Genomic DNA, 19,781 nt, shown 5'->3' on the forward strand with positions numbered 1-19,781 from the left:
CACAAATAACATAAATTTAAGCAGATTATGCTCAACAATATAAACAATGAAAACTATGAAACATATTAAATTCACTGAGCTAAATAACTATTTCTCTTTTCTGGAATTCATAACAAATTCATGTAGGGGCTCTCCAGTGGGGGAGCCAGCTTCTCCGCTGCCTCCGGCTTCCGACCTTCACTGACCCGGTGAAAGTTCCTCCTCCATGCAGACATGGCTCCCAGCGCAGCCAAAGGAGGCGATGGCCGACATGCACGAGGGTCTGTTTGCAGGTTCTGTTGAGAACGATCGCATGGAGAACATATTCAGTGACGTGATCTACAGCCAGTTCACCACCGAGCTCACCAAGATCCTCCAATGTCTCAGACCTCGTCACAGCCGCTGGTGAGTCAACGTCCAGGTCTTTATCTGTTATTTTGTGTCTGGATCGACTGGATCTACCTGCAGGATCCTGTTTGTTCTCCCCCGCAGGTTATTGCCCAGTTGGGGCTTAATTTCCCCATCGTCCTCCTCAACACCCTGCTCTTCTTCTGCTGCGAGGACTTTGGCTTCATCACACGGTGAAGCAGTACCGCCAGCTGTCCTTCACCCAGCTCACCTGCTGCACCAGAACCAACCTGAACCACACCCGACCACTTCCTGCACTTCACCGCCCATATCCACGACCAGCTCCGCTCAGGTGCCAACATCGACTGTGAAGATACAACAGTGATGAAGAAGACACATCTTACTACCTCCTCTTATGTTTGCTTTGTCATGTTTATCTGACACAGACGGAGTTCCCAAGTACAAAAGTAAGAAAGATAACGTGAGAATTCTGAGATGATGGAGAACACGAGAACCCGGAGAACTCCGCCCACTGCCCGGTCAGACTCTGTGAGTTCTACCTCTCCAAGTGGTGAGTGTCTGACTCGCACTTTCAGTTGGAGGGACGCCTGAGCAGTTCACATGTAACGACCTGTCTTGTTGTGCAATAATGCATTAAACGTGATACCATAAAATGGTGTGCCTTTCGCATTCAAAAATGTTGTTATCAAAATAAAATATTGAATATTCATATTAAAATATGAATATTAATACTTTAATTGGATTAAAGTTACCTCAAGTACCCACCTTCAAAGGAAGGGGAAAAGATAGCCAATTTATTGATTAAGTCTCATAAAAGTTCTAACTACAAATTTGGAACTCTGATTAACAACAAATTAATAACTTTAACAAAAATTACCATCTAGATAGTTAGCTAAGTGAAGGATATGGTTCTTGGCTGAGGTAGAGGTTGGCAAATTCACTTATGCAACATTAATGAAAAACATTTGTGAAAGAAAACATTTATTATGAATATACTAAAGTATAAAAACACAAATTATTAAACGTGTACTTCCTACTAAATAAAGATATGTATGTGAGTATGTGTGTGTCTGTTTGAGTCAGCGTGCTTCCAAATGGCGGTTGGCCACCCGGCACAACGGACTCCCTTTGGAATGTTTACTTATATGTGGCGGGGGTCAGAGAGAGATGTGTGTGTCTGTGTTGGTGCCAAATTAGAGAAAGTTACTAGAGGCATGCAAGGAAAGACTGAAGAGCATAACTAACATTAACTTTCAAATAATCCTAGGAACTAAAATATTACAGCAACACAAATCAAACTTATAAACATCACAAGGAACTAATAAACAGTCTTGCTTAAATGAGTATAATTATATTAAGCCCAGTTGTGTTACCCATTCATGGAAAAGGGAAAAAGTTGATGTGCTGTTCTAAGTTCTGTGAGGTCGTCTTTGCTGGTTTTGGGCTCCTGCCTTGTGGTTCTGCTAGCGGTGCAGCTCAGTTGTTGTTTGAAGTTCTCCGGCAGGACATTGGGTTGTTGCTTGAAGGTTGGTAGAGCTTTGATTGGAGGAGATTTCCGCTGTGTGAGTGGAAAGCTGCACCTCTTGCGCAGACAGAGAGGTGGGATCCTCTCGGAGGGTCGCGTCGAGTTGAGGAATCGAAGAAGAGCAGTTGGACAAGCCAGACTTCTCCCCTCGGAGGGATCGTAGAAAGAGAGAGATGTGAGCTGGAGAAGCCAGACTTCTCCCCTCGGAGGGATTGCAGGGAAAGAGAATGAAGAGGGGGAGACCTGGCCTTATATTGGCCCGGTGACCTCACAGGTCATGGGGCCCTACACATGTAGGCCGAACTGTAGTTCCCAAATACCAGGTCCCAACATTGAAATGTAAACGTCTTCCTCTGCTTCCTTTCAGCTCTGAGTCGGTGAAGCAGCGCAGCGACTGGTTTTTCCTTGGGCCAGATCGCTGCTGTGTTCCCAGCAGCCCCCACTGGTTCTCCTCTTCCCCCTACTGGATGGCGACACCATGGAGCAGCCTGTAGTCCTCACAGTCCGAGAGCTGCAGGACAGAAGGTCGTAGAGCTTCGCCCAACGACAACAGACGACACCACGCTCACATGTTTTTGTTCTGTTGTTAAAGACATTCTTTCTGATGGAAACTGTAAAGAAGAGACATCTTCATCAAGACTTCCGGTTCTGACGCAATTCTACTTTCTCCAGTCGCTGCACATTCATGTTTTATTTCTTGTTTTTCAGTCGCTGAATGTCAACACCAGCTGTGACCTGAGATCTGCGTCATTTTATTTGGAATAAAGAAGAAAGTTTTGATAAGTTATGTTTGATTTTCCTTTTCCCATCTCTCCGGATAGAGAAAGACTTGACCTCTGCCTCACCCGTAGCGAAACGAGCAGTATTTCTTCATTCATATTTAAAACTATCGAGTGTAAATAAAATTGACTCCAGGTCTGAAAGAGAAGCCAATGAAGTGCCTGAAGCTTGTATTTCCTCTATCCGACCAGCAGAGGGCGACTCCACTGGTTGTGTCCATAGAAGTTCATAAGAAATGACTCCAAAATAACTTCTCACCACATTAATAAATGTCAGTAAACATTTTTCCCGAGGAGGTTAGATTGTTCTCAATCTCTAGTTTCTCACACAAACACTAGAATAGACTAAACAGAAAGAAGGGAGATATTATATATAAATTTTAACATGCATAGATTTTATATGAGGGAGGAGTAGACGTCAATTTAAAAATAACAAGGAAACTGAAGAACATATGAGACTCTAGATATTATTCAAAGTTGTTTATATCTGAGAAGACCTTCATTAATAAAGCATCATGCCTCAGTTTGTAAAGTGGCTGAGGACTCGAGCTCAATCTGATCCAACTGGATTTCAGGCTCATGCTTTTTCTGGTTTCTCACAAATACTTTTATGATGTGATTCGCAGGATCCATCGCTCCAGGACTTCAGGTCTTCCACCCCCATCCTCACACAGTCCTCTCCATCAGGATTCTCCTCTGTCCAGTTGTCAGGCTCGCCGTCACGCCAAAACGTCAAACTGTGAAACACAGAACCGGATCCATGAAAACCTTCATACTGACGTTGATGACAAAAAGTGTTTTCTCAATAACAAACCTTGATCCAGTCGGTGTCCAGCCCACTCCAAAGCCATTTACTCGTTCTTGAGTCTGTCAGTCCGATCCAGAACCTGTCATCAGATTGTCCATTTTCCTCTCAGTCTACACCCAGGAATCTCTTGGAAGAGGAGAAGGTGATTTATCTGTGACGATGTGATAAAATATGAGAATATCGACCTGCAGCAGTGTTTTATACCTGCTCCTCTGTTGTTTATCACAACCAGGTCTCCTCTGATGATCTGCATTCTGTTCTACTCTGATCCTGCGTTAAAGTAACCGAGAGAAGAAGTAGTACTCTTCTCCATGTGGCTCCCAGCCGCTCCTCGCACTCCTCGGACATGCTTCATCTTTGGAGTAGATAGATTGCGGCGTGGCTTGAAATCACTGGTTACTTTATATCTGGAAGCGGCAGACTTTGAATGTGAAGAGTTTGAATGACTGTTTGAGAGGGTGGTGATACACTGCCTCGAGAGCAAGGCAGCTATTCTGCAACTGCAGTTAGAGTCAATAGCTGTGTCTTAACTAGGGCAGTGGGACTACGCTGTCCCATATCAGAGGCTCCTTCAAATGGGGCCGACAATGCATCCCACTAACCCAGCAGAAACAAAGGCTCCAACGGGTGGATCCTTCCGTCCCAACCTATCCCAGAATTCATTGCACTTAGGTGATAAAACCCTTTTTCAAGCTTCTTACACGTTATCACGCTTAATTTAACTGAACATCTAATGGGACAATTGTTAAAATAAAACAAGGGGCATAAACTCTTCTCTACTTGTCTAAGTTCAGCCAGGTTGCTAGGTAACAGCAGTAAGGGTGACACTTATCATGGGAAATCCTTGTAGATTTAGAACGTCTCCTTTTGTTCACACCACCAGGACGCCTTTCAGGTCGGTCGACCGCTGGCCCTCTGGAAGGATGCAGCCGCTGAATTGAGACAAGCTGAAGTGACTGTATCCGCTAGTCCTTCATTTGCTTTGAATCATCACCAGGGAGATGCTAATGTGATCACCTCTACTGGGAGAGGTTTATTTGTCTGCTCCACTTTGACGGTTCTGTCTTACTGAGGATTGTTACAAAATGTAACTTTCATCAGTCGCTCATCAGAATCGGCCTGAACAGAGAAGAGTTAAGAAATGTGAAGAAACTACTTTAAGAAAAAAGTGACAAACAAAAATGAAGAAGTTTACCTGTGGTGATTTTTTTGCCTCTATTTGAAGCTTTTGGAGACTCTTCATGGTTTGAGTATTTTATAAACTACTAGAAAAAGACAATCTCATCAGTAAAGGTTAAAGCCTATTTGATAACCAGTCAGTTCTGATGACGAGCAGGAGAATCATTAACTTGAAAATGTTGCCAAAATTCCCATTTGTTGATTTTACATCTACAAAACAAAAAATCTAAAAGTAAAGTTTTAATTTCAAGAAGTGTTTGACAGACTTTAAGACTCGTTCTGCAAATGTACTTTTAGGAATCAAACTCACGGGTTACACCAAGAGCTGCAGACGGTGCAGCTGCCAGGAGAACACTGAGGACCAGCAGGGCCACTGCCTGATGTGGACCCCCTGATCGCCTGTTTGATGCTGCAGGTTGTTTGGAGCCTGCCCACAGCAGAAGAGAAAGACGGCGGAGATAAAATGTCTAATATTCATAATAGTCTTTAAAGATGAAGTCCCACTTTCATGTCTTTTGTTTTACAGTCGACCAACGACCAAATACAAATCAACCCTAACAGCTTAAAGATGAATTTGTAAAACCAGAAGGAGTAGCTGACAGGAAGTAGAAGGCTCGACTGTTTTTGAGTTGACTATAAATATTTTCTGACGGTCACTTCCTCATTTTTTTTTTTTTTCACACCACTGACTTATTCTCACACTTTTGTATTATGAAAACACACGCAGATAGTTTTTACACCTTCTCTTAATCTTTCAAGTAGAATTGAACTTCCATTTTACCAAACTAACGATGCATTTATTCACAGAAGTGGCTTCAAACTGATGCAGTTTACATGAGGGTCAAAATCATCTAAAGGCAGAAAACACATTTTATTATGTGATTGAACCTGGATGTTTGAGGATATAATGTTATTTTTACTTTATTATACAATAAATAATATGGCTGTAACTAACTCATGTCCATTATCATTTGATCTGCAGTTTATCTTTCGTATAATACAAAGTCAGAAAATAATGAAAAGTGTCTTAAGGTCATTAGTTGTGTCTTCAGAATCAACAATCAAAAATAAGAATGAAAACCGACAAGGGATTTTTGGTCATTTCCTTTGAAAAACGCAGACACGATTGTTGGAGATAGTTCCGCAGTTTATCAAATACCCACCAGGTCGCTGAGCTTTGAGTAATTACGTAATAAGGGTTCATCTGCAGAGGGTGTGGCTACTGCAACACAGAAATATACATATATGTACATTTATGTTCTGCTGGTAAAGTGTTCATGTTTCTGTCAAACAGAAAAACACAAGGGACGAATCCTGGAGACTTCTGGAACGTTTCAGATTTACAAAATGGAAAAACAGGGAAGTCAAGTCCACCGAGTCAAAGACTGATGAAAATGAACAATTTACAAATGAACAACTCACTGTTTTAACATCTCAAATTAATAATAATAATAATAATAATAATAATAATAATAATAATAATAATAATAATAATAATAATAATAATAATAATAATAATAAAGAACAATGTGTACACTCAGTATTCAGTATTATACTTTAAAACTCACCATCTGTGTTTCCTCTCGCTCTTGTGGACTTAATATTATAAAGAACTTCAGCTTCAGCCATTTTCCTGCTGTGGGACCATCAGTGAGTATAAATTTGGAAATAAATTTAGTTTTGTCAGACACCTGCTCGAAAACTGTTCTAATTCCTTCCTGTCAGACTTGCAAACAGTTGAAGGCTCTAAGAAGACGTGTGAAGTTCCTCCAGACCAGATCATTAGGATATTTCACTTCCTGCCTTGTTCAAAAACGGATATTTGTGGTTTTCTAACAGAGACGTTCCGACGTGAGTGATGTTATTCAGTTTGAATGTTTCTACAAAGGAAGTGATGAAGTTGTTTATTTTTTTAGAGTAAGTACAATTTCCCACAATTTTTAAATACAATTATATACATTACTCTGAAGTGTTCCTTTGTGCATGATTAGTAATTTCTCTACCTCTTTAGTATTTGAAGAATATTTTGATGTCAAGATTCTGAATTTTGACCAATCATTTGTATAACATATATATTTTATAGTTTGTCCAATAAATAACATAAATTTAAGCAGATTATGCTCAACAATATAAACAATGAAAACTATGGAAACATATTAAATTCACTGAGCTAAAATAAATCTGCCTTTTTCTGAATTCATAAATAAATTCATGTAGGGCTCTTCCAGTGGGGGAGCCAGTCCCGCTGTCTCCGGCCGACTTTCACTGACTCCGGTGAAAGTTCCTCCTCCGCTGCAGACATGGCTCCCAGCGCGCAGCTGAAGGAGGCGATGGCCGACATGCACGAGGGTCTGTCTGCAGGTTCTGCCGGGAGAACTGGACGCATGGAGAACATATTCAGTGACGTGATCTACAGCCAGTTCACCACCGAAGTTCACCAAGATCCTCCACGTCTCAGACCGGGTCACAGCCGCCAGGAGTCAACGTCCAGGTCTTTATCTGTTATTTTGTGTCTCGATCGACTCCGGATCTACTCAGAGATCCTGTTTGCCCTCTGCAGGTTATTGCCCAGTTGGGGCGATTCCCATCGCCCTCAACACCCTGCTCTTCTTCTGCTGCGAGGACTTTGGCTTCACCACGGTGGAGCAGCACCGCCAGCCGTCCTTCACCCAGCTCACCTGCTGCACCAGAACTAACCTGAACCACACCCGACCACTTCCTGCACTTCTACCGCCCATATCCACGACTGTTCGGGCCAGGTGCCAACACGACTGTGAAGATACAACAGTGATGAAGAAGATTACATCTATTACCTCTCTTATGTTTGCTTTGTCATGTTTATCTGACACAGACGGAGTTCCCTGCCACAAAACGTAAGAAAGATAACGTGAGAATTCCTGAGATGATGGAGAACACGGAGAACCCGGAGAACCCGCTCCACGTCTGGTCAGACTCTGTGAGTTCTACCTCTCCAAGTGGTGAGTGTCTGACTCCACTTTCAGTTGAGGACGCCTGAGCAGTTCACATAACTAATTCGTCTTGTTGTGCAATAATGCATTAAACGTGATACCATAAAAATGGTGTGTTCTCGCATTCAAAAAATGTTGTTATCAAAATAAAATATTGAATATTCATATTAAAAATATGAATATTAACAATACCTTTAATTGATTAGTTACCCGGGGGCACCACCTTCAAAGGAAGGAAAAGATAGCCAATTTATTGATTGTCTCATAAAAGTTCTAACTACAAATTTGGAACTCTGATTACCAAATAAATTAATAACTTTAACAAAAATTACCATCTAGATAGTTAGCTAAGTGGGAAGGATATGGAGTTCTTTGACAGGTGGTAGAGGTTGGCAAATTCACTTATGCAACATTAATGAAAACATTTAGAAAGAAACATTTATTATGAATATATTAAAGTATAAAACACAAATTAATAACGGTGTACTCTACTAAATAAAGATATGTAAGGTGAGTATGCGTGTGTGTCTGTGTGAGTCAGCGTGTTTCCAAATGGCGGTTGGCAACCCGAAGATAACGGACTCCCCCCTTTGGAATGTTTACGACATGTGGCGGGGGTCAGAGAGATGTGTGTGTCTGTGTTGGTGCCAAATTAGAGAAAGTTACTAGAGGCATGCAAGGAAAGACTGAAGAGCATAACTAACATTAACTTTCAAATAACTTGTAACCAAAATATCACAGCAACACAAATCAAACTTATAAACATCACAAGGAATCGAATAAACAGTCTTTGCTTAGCCTAGTATAATTATTAAGCCCAGTTGTGTTACTCATTCATGGAAAGGGAAAAAGTTGATGTGCTGTCTAAGTTCTGTGAAGTCGCCTTGCTGGTTTTGTGGCTCCTGCCTTGTGGTTCTGTTGAGTGCAGCTCAGTTGTTGTTTAAAGTTCGCAGGACATCGAGCCGCTGCTTGAAGGTTGGTAGAGCTTGGATTGGAGGAGGTTTCCCTCATTGATGAGTGGAGCTGCACCTCTTGCGCAGACAGAGAGGTGGGCCTCTCGGAGGGTCATGGCCGAAGTTGAGGAATCGAAGAAGAGCAGTTGGACAAGCCAGACTTCTCCCTCGGAGGATCAGAAGAGAGAGATGTGAGCTGAGAAGCCAGACTGAGGGATTGCAGGGAAAGAGAATGAAGAGGGGGAGACCTGGCCTTATATTGGCCCGTGACCTCACAGGTCATGGGGCCCTACACATGTAGGCCGAACCAGTTCCCAAATACCAGGTCCCAAATTACTGAAATGTAAACGCCTTCCTCTGCTTCCTTTCAGCTCTGAGTCGTGAAGCAGCTAGAGCACTGTTTTTCTTGGCCAGATCGCTGTGTTCCCAGCAGCCCCACTGGTTCTCCTCTCTTCCCACTGGGATGGCTAGTGAGCACCATGGAGGCCATGCTCGGCCGAACCTCACAGTCCGAGAGCTGCAGACAAGGTCGAGAGTCAGCCCAACGGACAACAGATGACACCACGTTCTTTGCTTTTGCTCCTCGAAGTGTTAAAGACATTCTTTCTGATGGAAACTGTAAAGAAGAGACATCTTCATCAAGACTTCCGGTTCTCACGCATTCTCCCCCATCCTCACACAGTCCTCTCCATCAGGATTCTCCTCTGTCCAGTTGTCAGGCTCGCCGTCACGCCAAAACGTCAAACTCTGAAACACAGAACCGGATCCATGAAAACCTTCATACTGACGTTGATGACAAAAAGTGTTTTCTCAATAACAAACCTTGGATCCAGTCGTGGTGTTGTCCACCTGTGCCATTCACCCTCGCGCTCTCTGAGTCTGTCAGTCCCGATCCAGAACCCACATCAGGATTGTCCATTTTTCCTCAGTCTAGACACCAGGAATCCTCTGAAGAGCAGACGGTGATTTATCTGTGACGATGTGATAAAATATAGTAAACACTTAACGCAAGCAGTGTTTTGTACTCTACCTTCTGACAGTTTATCACAATCCAGGTTTCCCCTCTCATTGATCTGCATTCTGTTCCCACTTGATCCCAGGTTAAAGTAACCGAGAGAAGAAGTAGCACTTTTCCTCCATGGCTCCAGCCGTCCTCGCACCTCGGACATGCTTCATCTTTGGAGAGATAAGGCAAAGGGAAATCACTGTTACTTTTATATCTGGAAGCTGCAGTGACTTTGAATGTGAAGAGTTTTGAATGACTGTTTGAGAGGGTGGTGACACTGCCCTTGAGCAAGGCAGCTATTCTGCAACTGCAGTTAGAGTCAATAGCTGTGTCTTAATTCAGGGGCAGTGACTACGCTGTCCCACATATCAGAGGCTCAAATGGGGCCGACAAATGCATCCGTCTAACCCAGAGAAACAAAGGCTCCAACGGGTGGATCCTTCCTGTCCCAACCTATCCCAGAATTCATTGCACTTAGGTGACAAACCCTTTTTCAAGCTTGTCGTTATCACGCTTTAATTTAACTGAACATCTAATGGGACAAATGTTAAAATAAACCAAGGGGCATAAACTCTTTCTCATCTTGTCTAAGTTCAGTTGTGTTGCTAGGTAACAGCAGTAAGGGTAAGTGACACGATCATTGAAACTTGTGACGAGAACGCCTCTCTTTTCTGTTCACTAACCACCAGGACGCCTCCTTCGTGGGTCGGGTCGACTGCTGGCCCTCTGAAGGATGCAGCTGGCTGAACTGAGACACAGCTGAAGTGACTGTATCCGGCTAGTCCTTCACTGCTTTAATCATCATCAGGAGATGCCTAATGTGTGATTCTACCTCTACTGGAGGAGGTTTACTTGTCTGCTCCACTTTTGCACGGTTCTGTCTTACTGAGTATTTCTGTTAAACAAATGTAATTTTCATCAGTCGTTCATCAGAATCCGGCCTGAAATAGAGAAGAAGCAGAATGTGAAGAAACTACTTTAAGAAAAAGTGACAAACAAAAATGAAGAAGTTTACCTGTGAGATTTTTTTGCCTCATCTTGAAGCTTTGGAGACTCTTCATGGTTTGAGTATTTTTATAAACTGATTAGAAAAAGACAATCTCATCAGTAAAGGTTAAAGCTTCATTTGATAAACGAGTCAGTTCTTGATGAGACGCAGCAGGAGAATCATTAATGGAAATGTTGTTAAATCTCCATTTGCTGATTTGCGCATCTAAGTGTCAAAACAAACATCTAAAAGTAAAAGTTTTTAATTTGAAGAAGTGTCTGACAGATTTTATGACTGCTCTGCAAAATGGACTTTCAGGAATCAAACCCACGGTTACACCAAGAGCTGTGACGGCAGCTGCCAGGAGAACACTGAGGACCAGCAGGGCCACTTCGCTCCGATGTGTGACCCCTGATCGCCTGTTTGATGCTGCAGGTTGTTTGGAGCCTGTTCAACAGCAGAAGAGAAAGACGATGGAGATAAATGTCTAATATTCATAATAGCCTTTAAAGATGAAGTCCCACTTTCATGTCTTTTGTTTTACAGTCACCAATCTACTCTCAACAGAAATCAACCCTAACAGATTAAAGATGAATTTGTAAAACCAGGTGCGAGTGCAGCTGACAGGAAGGTGGAAGGCCTGACTGTTTCTTTGAGTTAACTATAAATATTTCTCTGATGGTCACTTCCTCATTTTTTTTTTTTTCACACCACTGACTTATTCTCATGCTTTTGTACAGAAACACACGCAGATAGTTTTTACACCTTCTTAATCTTTTAAATAGAATTGAACTTCCTTTTACTCAAACTAACGATGACATTTATTCACAGAAGTGGCTTCAAACTGATGCAGTTTACAGAGGTCAAAATCATTTAAAGGCAGAAACACATTTTATTATGTGATTGAACTCAAGATTTAGGACAGGAATGTTATGTTTTACTTTATTATACATAACAATATGGTTGCACCAACTCATGTCCATTATCATTTGATCTGCAGTTTATCTTCGTGATAATACAAAGTCAGAAAATAATGAAAACGCCTTAAGGTCATTAGTTGTGTCTTCAGAATCAACAATCAAAAACAGAAGAAATGAAAATCGATGATGATTTTCTATTTTTTTGTCATTTCCTTTGAAGAACGTAGACACGCATTGTTAAGATAGTTCCGCAGTTTATCACCCACCAGGTCGCTGAGCTTTTGAGTAATGGACGCGGTAAATAAGTGGTTTCATCTGCAGAGGGTGTGGTTACTGCAACACAAAAATATACATATATGTACATTTATGTTCTGCTGGTAAAAGTGTCTGCGTTTCGGGTTAAACAGGAAAAACAAGGGATCTTAATCCCAGACTTCTGAACGCTTCTTAGTTTTACAAAATAAAAACAGGGAAGTCAAGTCCACCGAAGTCAAAAGACTGATGAAATGAACAATTTACAAATGAACAACTCACTGTTTTAACATCTCAAATTAATCATAATCATAATCATAAAAATAAAATAAATAATAATAATAATAATAATACAATGTACACTCAGTATTCAGTATTATACTTTAAAACTCACCATCTGTTTCCCCTCGCTCTGTGAACTTAATATTATGAAGAACTTCTCAGCTTCAGCCATTTTCCTGCTGTGGGACCATCAGTGAGTATAAATTTGGAAATAAATTAGTTTTGTCAGACACCTGCTCCTAAAACTGTTCTAATCTTTCCTGTCAGATCAAACAGTTGAAGGCTCTAAGAAGACGTGTAGTTCCTCCAGACCAGATCATTAGATACTTCACTTCCTCAAGTTTGTTCAAAACGGATATTTGTTGTTTTTCAACAGAGACGTCTCAGACGCAGTGATGTTATTCAGTTTGAATGTTTTACAAAGGAAGTGATGAAGTAGTTTATTTTAGTAAGTACAAATTTCCCTGTATTTTTTAATACAATTATATATACATTACCTGAAGTGTCCTTTGTGTATGATTAGTACTTTCACTTGTTAGTACTTGAAGTATATTTGATGTCAAGACTTTTAATTTGAACAATAATTTTGTGTATGATGTACATTTATAGAGTTTGTCCACAAATAACATAAATTTAAGCAGATTATGCTCAACAATATAAACAATGAAAACTATGGAAACATTAAATTCAGTGGAGCTAAAATAAATCTGCTCTCTTTTTCTGAATTCATAAATAAATTCATAAATCATTCTACTGTTTTTATTAATTAACAGATTATTTTCAGATTTCATGTCATTAGTTTGTCTGCTTTTTTACCCTCAAATAAGAAAGGAAGATCTATTTCCTCGATCTCACTCAGACCATTACCACGGTTCTTACCTTGAACGATGTCCTCATCTCCCTATCCTCGAGACCATATATCAACAATGTCACGCGGAGTGACCTTAGGGGCTGGGCTCGCCGCCCCTAAGGCTCCTGGTGCGCGCCTCCTTATTTCTCACTCTCGCTTCTGTCCGAGACCGCAGGTGCGATACATTTTGGGACTCCACTTTCATCAATCCGCCACTTTTTGTGCAGGCGCCTTGTGTCCCTGAGGATTGTATGTGGTTTCCCTTTTCTATTGAAGCGAGGCAGAGGGTTACACTGCATGTGTTAAACTCTGCTCTTGTTTCAGGCAGCTTAATTCGCTGCACCTGGTACTAACTACCTTGCTTGCAGCTTCGGTAAGTGTTGTTTATCTCACGCGGTTTGTTTCTTATACAGAGTTTTTTCTCTTACAGGAGTGAGTAGAAAGGTTTGGAAGCGTGATCTAAATCATCTCTTCCCAAAGTCAGGTTGATTTAGATCGGGGTTGCTCCCCCACCCCCCACCCCGTAACTCGCTGTCCGCAGTGAGTGGGTTTCTCCAATCCCCTCGTGCGTCTCGCGCACAGTGAGGAGTGGAGGTGAGTTTTAAGTCAACCTTTTCACGTTTATTTGCCTTTCAAAAAATAAATAAATAAACAGTATTTGAGGCCAGGTAGTTTCCCTTCACCTCTGTGCGCAGCAGCAGGTGGGATTGCTTACCTGTGTTCCTGTATAAATGTAGTTGGTTCTTAGTTATCACCTTTTTGTTAGGTGCTAATTTTGTTTCCTTAAGCCCTGTTTGCAGTGGCTGACTTTTGTTCTCTCTCTCTCCACCCCCCCTCTTTTTTCTGCCATTGCAGGAATACAGTGGGCATTTTCAGGTGAATTACATTTATTTCCCTTCCTTTCTTTGTTTTATGTGATAGTAATGCTGTGATCAGCCTGTTTATTAGATCCCTATCAGCTATCCGTGGCTGCTACGCTATTGTTTATCTATTTGTTTATTTATTCTTAATTCACAAAAGTGACACAGAAATGTCCTCATATTTGTGTCATATTGCCGGGGTATCATGGATCCCTGTGATGGCCACCGTGAATGCCCTAATGGTTTGGGCATGGCACATTTGATGGATGATGATGAGAACTCCTGTGTGGCAGCAGTGGAACTGCCTGTGGAGGAGCGTGTTAAAAGAGCCAGATGGGTGGAGCACCTGTTCAAGCAACAGGCAGCTCTACCAGCCCAATCAAATGAAAGGGGACACACCTCCTCAAGGAAAGCCCCCCGAAACGCAGGGGCATGAGCACACCCCTGTCGCAGGCGGGACTCAGGCAAGAAACAGGCTCCCCAAATCTTCACAGAACCCAGCTGGTCAGCAGGATGACACTCAGCTGCAAATCCTAGGGCTGCCACACGGGTCTGTCAGAGAGGTTGGGTAGAGTTGAGGCCCAGCAATTCGCCACAACAGCTATGGCATCGGGGCATGGGCACTCAAAGGAATCCTCCCGCCAGGTTACCCTCCTACTGTGAGGAGAATGTGGTTCACCCTGACATTCTCTCTCTCTATGCTCAAAATTCCTTGAAGGTAATGAGCAGTCTGATGGTGCTGCTGGCCAGAGCAGCCTAAATCCACACAATTTGAGGGGGCGCCCAACCTCAGCAACATGGGTGACAGTGAGGCTTCACCATGGACGCTATCTCAAAGGTTTCAAGTGCAGCAAAATTGTGGGGCTCCAATGTCTCCAACTGAGGCTCTGCTCCAGTGTGGATGGTATTTGGGCCGGCATCACTCAGTCCCCAATCAGTTACTGCACCTGTGGCTGGTGACTATTTGCACATGCTCAGAAAAGCATTGAACATCCCTAGTGGTGCACCTCAGTTCAATGCAGGTTGCCAGAGACTGGCTAAGATACAGTATGCTCCTGAAACAGGAATGGGGATATGCCCAGTTGAGATGGCAGCCTAACATCTCTGGGTCCAGAGCGGTAACCGCTAATCCACGCTGTCCACTGAAAGAGTGTGATAAGTCGGACCACTGGTGTGTCGGACTGAGACAGCCACACGAGCAGTCTGCTCGGGCAATGCACTCGACATTTTATTGCAGCTCTTAGGAGAACAGCCAACCCAGAGGACCAGGACACCATGAACCTGATAGGCTCTGCCTTGTCACCATTCCCAACTTACAAGGGACATTGGTGCATATGTCATCTGCCATGATGTCACGGAGGCTCATGGCAGGCGACAGGCTACAGGATTCACAGCCTCTGTTGACTCCAACCAGCCTTCACAATCAGCCGACGTGGGTCCCATCCCATTTTTGGCTAGAGGTGCACCCCAGGAAGCGCCCCAGAGGTTCAGGACCTCAGGGCGGTACTGCCTAGGGGTGGGGGACACCCGCCGAATTTCATTCTCAGCTATGCCTGGGCAGCTGGGAAGAAACTGTGTCAGACCCATGGAGCCACAGTATCAAAGGGGTACAGAATTCAGTTTCGCGGCAGCTTTACTCCATAGGCTCCATGACAATGGTCAGGACCCAGTCCAGGCTCAAATCCTGACACAGGAAATTTTAACCCTCTGCAGAAGGATGCAATTATGAAAGTAGATCCAGACGAACAGCTCACTGGCTTACCCACGTATTTCTCGTGCCAAAAAAAAGATGGCGAATACTTGGACCTGGGCATGAAACGCCTCTATAAAGGTATCTTTTCAAGATGCTGACCACGGTCAGATCTAGAATCTATCAAAAAAGGGGAGGTTCATCTCGAGAATCTGGAAGACACTACTTCCATAGCAAGCCCATCTGTCCAAACTACAGACCCTTTCTTCTGCTTCAGAATTCCAGGGCAAGCCTATCAGTTCATGTCCTGCCATTTGGCCTTTCCTTCACCACGGGTGTTCACTAGAGTGGCTAGCTGCCTTGTCTCCTCTCCAGATGTCAGGAATAAAATCCTACCCTACCTGGACGACTGACTGATTTGTAGCTCCATCTCTGGCCAAGTTGTAGAGGATACCCAGAGGGTGATCTTGGCATGTACGGTCCTGGGTTTACAATGTGACAAAAGCAACCCCGAGCCAAGGCAGCAGGTGACTTTTTTTTGGGACTTGTTTGAATTCCTTACGATGTCTACACTCCTCACCTCTCAGAGGGTGAGGAGGATTCTAACCTTCCTGGAACGATTCCCGCCTCGGCAGGCAGCTAGAATTTATCAACTTTCAGAGGATGCTGGGATGATTTCAGCCGCAGCAGCTGTTGTTGGTAGCCGTCATGGTCTGCCAATGCAGAGGTGGCTGAATGCCTTCAAGCTCGACTCCGAAAGCTGACAGACACGTGAACTGTGTGACACGTGCATGTCTCCAAGCCTTGCCATGGGCTGGACCGGGTGCCCTGCTCCAAGAGTCCCCCTGGAACATTCCATCAAGAGGACAGTGGTAATGACAGATGCTCTCTACAGGTTGGGGAGCAGTCTGGGAAGGCAGGGATGGTGCGCGAACAGGACACCCCTTGGGGTGGCGAACACGCCAATGTTCTGGAGTTGAGAGCGGTTCCACTTTGCTCTAGTTGGGCTCTCCTCTTTCCTCCATCCAGGGCAGGTATGTCTTGATAAGAACAGACAGTTCTTCAACTGTGTATCATATAAATCACCAGGAGGCACAAAGTCCCTGGCAAGAGCCCAGGTGGCACAAAAACTCCTGTTTTGGGCCTTTCAGCATCTGGCTTCACTCAAAGCAATCTTTATCCCAGGGATTGTAAATCGGGCAACAGGGAGGTCCCCTGGCCTTGTTCTCAATCTCTAGTTTCTCACACAAACACTCAGAATAGACTCAACAGGAAAGAAGGAGATATTATATATAATATTTAATATTCATAGATTTTATATGAGGGAGGAGTAGACGTCACTTTAAAATAACAAGGAAACTGAAGAACATATGAGACTCTAGATATTATTATTCAAAGTTGTTTATATCTGGAGAAGATCTTCATTAATAAAGCATCATGCCTCAGTTTGTGAAAGTGGCTGAGGACTCGAGCTCAATCTGATCCAACTGGATTTCAGGCTCATGCTTTTTCTGGTTTCTCACAAACACTTTTATGAGGCGATTTGCAGGATCCATCGCTCCAGGACATCAGGTCTTCCACCCCCATCCTCACACAGTCCTCTCCATCAGGATTCGGCTCTTTCCAGTCGTCTGGCTCGTAGTAAAGCCAAAACGTCAAACTGGGAAACACAGAACCGGATCCATGAAAACCTTCATACTGACGTCGATGACAAAAAGTGTTTTCACAATAACAAACCTTGGATTCAGTCGTGTGTCGTCCACCCAAAGCCATTCACTCGTTCTTTGAGTCTGTCAGTCCGATCCAGAACCTGTCCTCAGGTTTGTCCATTTTTCCTCTCAGTCTAGACACCAGGAATCTCTGAAGAGGAGAAGGTGATTTATCTGTGACGATGTGATAAAATATGAGAACATCGACCTGCAGCAGTGTTTTATACCTGCTCCTCTCTGTTGTTTATCACAACCAGGTCTCCTCTCATTGATCTGCATTGTCTTCTACTCTGATTCCAGGTTAAAGTAACCGAGGAGAAGAAGTAGCACTTTCCTCCATGTGGCTCCCAGCCGTCCTCGCACCTCGGACATGCTTCATCTTTGGAGAGATAACAGCAAAGGAAATCACTGGTTACTTTAGATCTGGAAGCTGCAGTGACTTTGAATGTGAAGAGTTTTGAAAGACTGATGAAAATCTGACTTTGAGAGGGTGGTGATACACTGCCCTTGAGCAAGGCAGCTATTCTGCAACTGCAGTTACAGTCAATAGCTGTGTCTTAATTCAGGGCAGTGACTACGCTGTCCCATATCAGAGGCTCCTTCAAATGGGGCCGACAAATGCATCCGTCTAACCCAGAGAAACAAAGGCTCCAACGGGTGGATCCTTCCTGTCCCAACCTATCCCAGAATTCATTGCACTTAGGTGACAAACCCTTTTCAAAGGTTGATGGTGCCGGCAGGCATTGAGACGTCCGATGCTTCTCGTTATCACGCTTTAATTTAACTGAACATCTAATGGGACAAATATTTAAAGGGGACATAGCATGCCCATTTTACCACAAGTTGATATGGTTCCTTGGGGTCTTAATGAAATGTCTGTAACATACTTTGGTCAAAATACCACAAGGATCATTTAAAACCCTTTTTACCCTGTATAAAACAGCCCTCCACAGAGTGACCTGTTTTGAGTGCCTGTTCCTTTAAATGCTAATGAGCCAGCTCCCCCCTCCCCCCTCTCCCCCCATGATTTTAAACGATATAAATTACATATTTTATATGATATAAATTATCAAATATGCATCCCATACTTTGTATTCCCCTTCTGTTGTCCTGGAGTTTTAATTTACCCAATCACATAATGAAATGTCCCCCTCTGCCCCCCCACTACAAGCACACAAGCAGACAGAGAGAGAGAAAGAGAGGGGTGGGGGGGGGGAGACCATCATTTACCCCGAACCCCGACATTTAACGGGTACAACAACAAGCGGGAGAAAGCAGAATCGCGGGCTGACCTTATATATACACAGTCTATGGGGCTGACCAGCGGAGAAATGCACGTCCCGTGTGAACAGCCAGGCGGCTGCGTGCTGGAGAACGGCGCTGCGCTGCCTCGCAGCGTCCGGTGTACCCGCGCGTGGTGTGGGGGACGGGGGCAAGGTCATGTAGGGAGACTTCCAGTGCCTTGTTACGACACAAAACCCAGGAAGCTCAATCGAGTCACTCAAGCATGACATTTCTGACTTAGAGGAACCATAACAAAACGCGCAAGTGTTTTTTTCCCAGAGTTTTTGGGTTGGTAGACATGAGCCAGATACCCACATTAACGTGTAGAAGCACTAACAAAGTGGAATTTGCATGCTATGTCCCCTTTAAAAAAACAAGGGGCATCAACACTTTCTCATCTTGTCTAAGTTCAGTTGTGTTGCTAGGTAACAGCAGTAAGGGCAGACACGAGCATGGAAATCCTTTGTAGACGAGAACGTCTCCTTTCTGTTCACGACCCACCAGGACGCCTCCTTCGTGGGTCGGGTCGACCGCGTCCTCTGAAGGATGCAGCCGCTGAACTGAGACAAGCTGAAGTGACTGTATCCGTCAGTCCTTCACTGTTTCTTTAATCATCATCAGGAGATGCTAATGTGTGACTTACCTCTTACTGGAGGAGGTTTACTTGTCTGCTTCACTTTGCACGGTTCTGTCTTACTGAGTATTTCTGTTAAACAAAATGTAACTTTCATCAGTCGTTCATCAGAATCGTCTGAACAGAGAAGAAGCAGAAATGTGAAGAAAATACTTTAAGAAAAAGTGACCATGCTGCAGATGAAACCTTAAAACCTTCAGAAACAAAAGAAGAAGTTTACATGAGAGATTTTTTGCCTCACATTCCTCTTGAAGCTTTTGGAGACTCTTCATGGTTTGAGTATTTTTATAAACTGATTAGAAAAAGACAATCTCATCAGTAAAGGTTAAAGCTTCATTTGATAAACGAGTCAGTTGTTGATGACGAGCAGGAGAATCATTAACTAGAAATGTTGTTAAATTCCATTTGTTGGTTTTACTTCTACACAAACAAACATCTAAAAGTAAAAGTTTTAATTTCAAGAAGTGTTTGGACAGATTTTATGACTCGTTCTGCAAAATGAACTTTTAGGAATCAAACTCACGGGTTACACCAAGAGCTGTGACGGCAGCTGCCAGGAGAACACTGAGGACCAGCAGGGCCACTCGCTCCGATGTGACCCCTGATCGCCTGTTTGATGCTGCAGGTTGTTTGGAGCCTGTTCAACAGCAGAAGAGAAAGACGATGGAGATAAATGTCTAATATTCAAAATCGTCTTTAAAGATGAAGTCCCACTTTCATGTCTTTTGTTTTTACAGTCGACCAA

General features: G+C 43.3%; 2 protein-coding genes across 3 annotated transcripts in view; both read right to left on the reverse strand.

Moving 5' to 3' along the window:
* Positions 1-3,191: 3,191 nt before the first annotated feature.
* The window catches only part of LOC118103892 (hepatic lectin-like), a 207,725-nt gene continuing 191,135 nt past the window's right edge, over positions 3,192-19,781 (reverse strand). Inside the window, exon 8 of one of the 2 annotated variants that reach the window (XM_047344107.1) lies at positions 3,192-3,389. In XM_047344107.1, the coding sequence (XP_047200063.1) occupies positions 3,230-3,389 (160 nt within the window). In that variant the 3' untranslated portion in view covers positions 3,192-3,229. Of the gene's footprint in view, positions 3,390-9,200; positions 9,307-19,781 lie in introns of those variants that run through there. The other variant, XM_047344111.1, reaches the window with a different exon arrangement.
* Positions 16,795-19,781, reverse strand: part of LOC118103841 (hepatic lectin) — a 228,139-nt gene continuing 225,152 nt past the window's right edge. The window contains 6 exon segments of the mRNA XM_047344123.1: positions 16,795-17,069; positions 17,147-17,185; positions 17,187-17,269; positions 17,346-17,497; positions 19,046-19,108; positions 19,560-19,673. Coding sequence (XP_047200079.1) covers positions 16,910-17,069; positions 17,147-17,185; positions 17,187-17,269; positions 17,346-17,497; positions 19,046-19,108; positions 19,560-19,673 — 611 coding nt within the window. The 3' untranslated portion in view covers positions 16,795-16,909.

Source organism: Hippoglossus stenolepis, chromosome 17 (assembly GCF_022539355.2).
Source record: "Hippoglossus stenolepis isolate QCI-W04-F060 chromosome 17, HSTE1.2, whole genome shotgun sequence".
In the NCBI taxonomy this organism is placed as follows: domain Eukaryota; kingdom Metazoa; phylum Chordata; class Actinopteri; order Pleuronectiformes; family Pleuronectidae; genus Hippoglossus; species Hippoglossus stenolepis.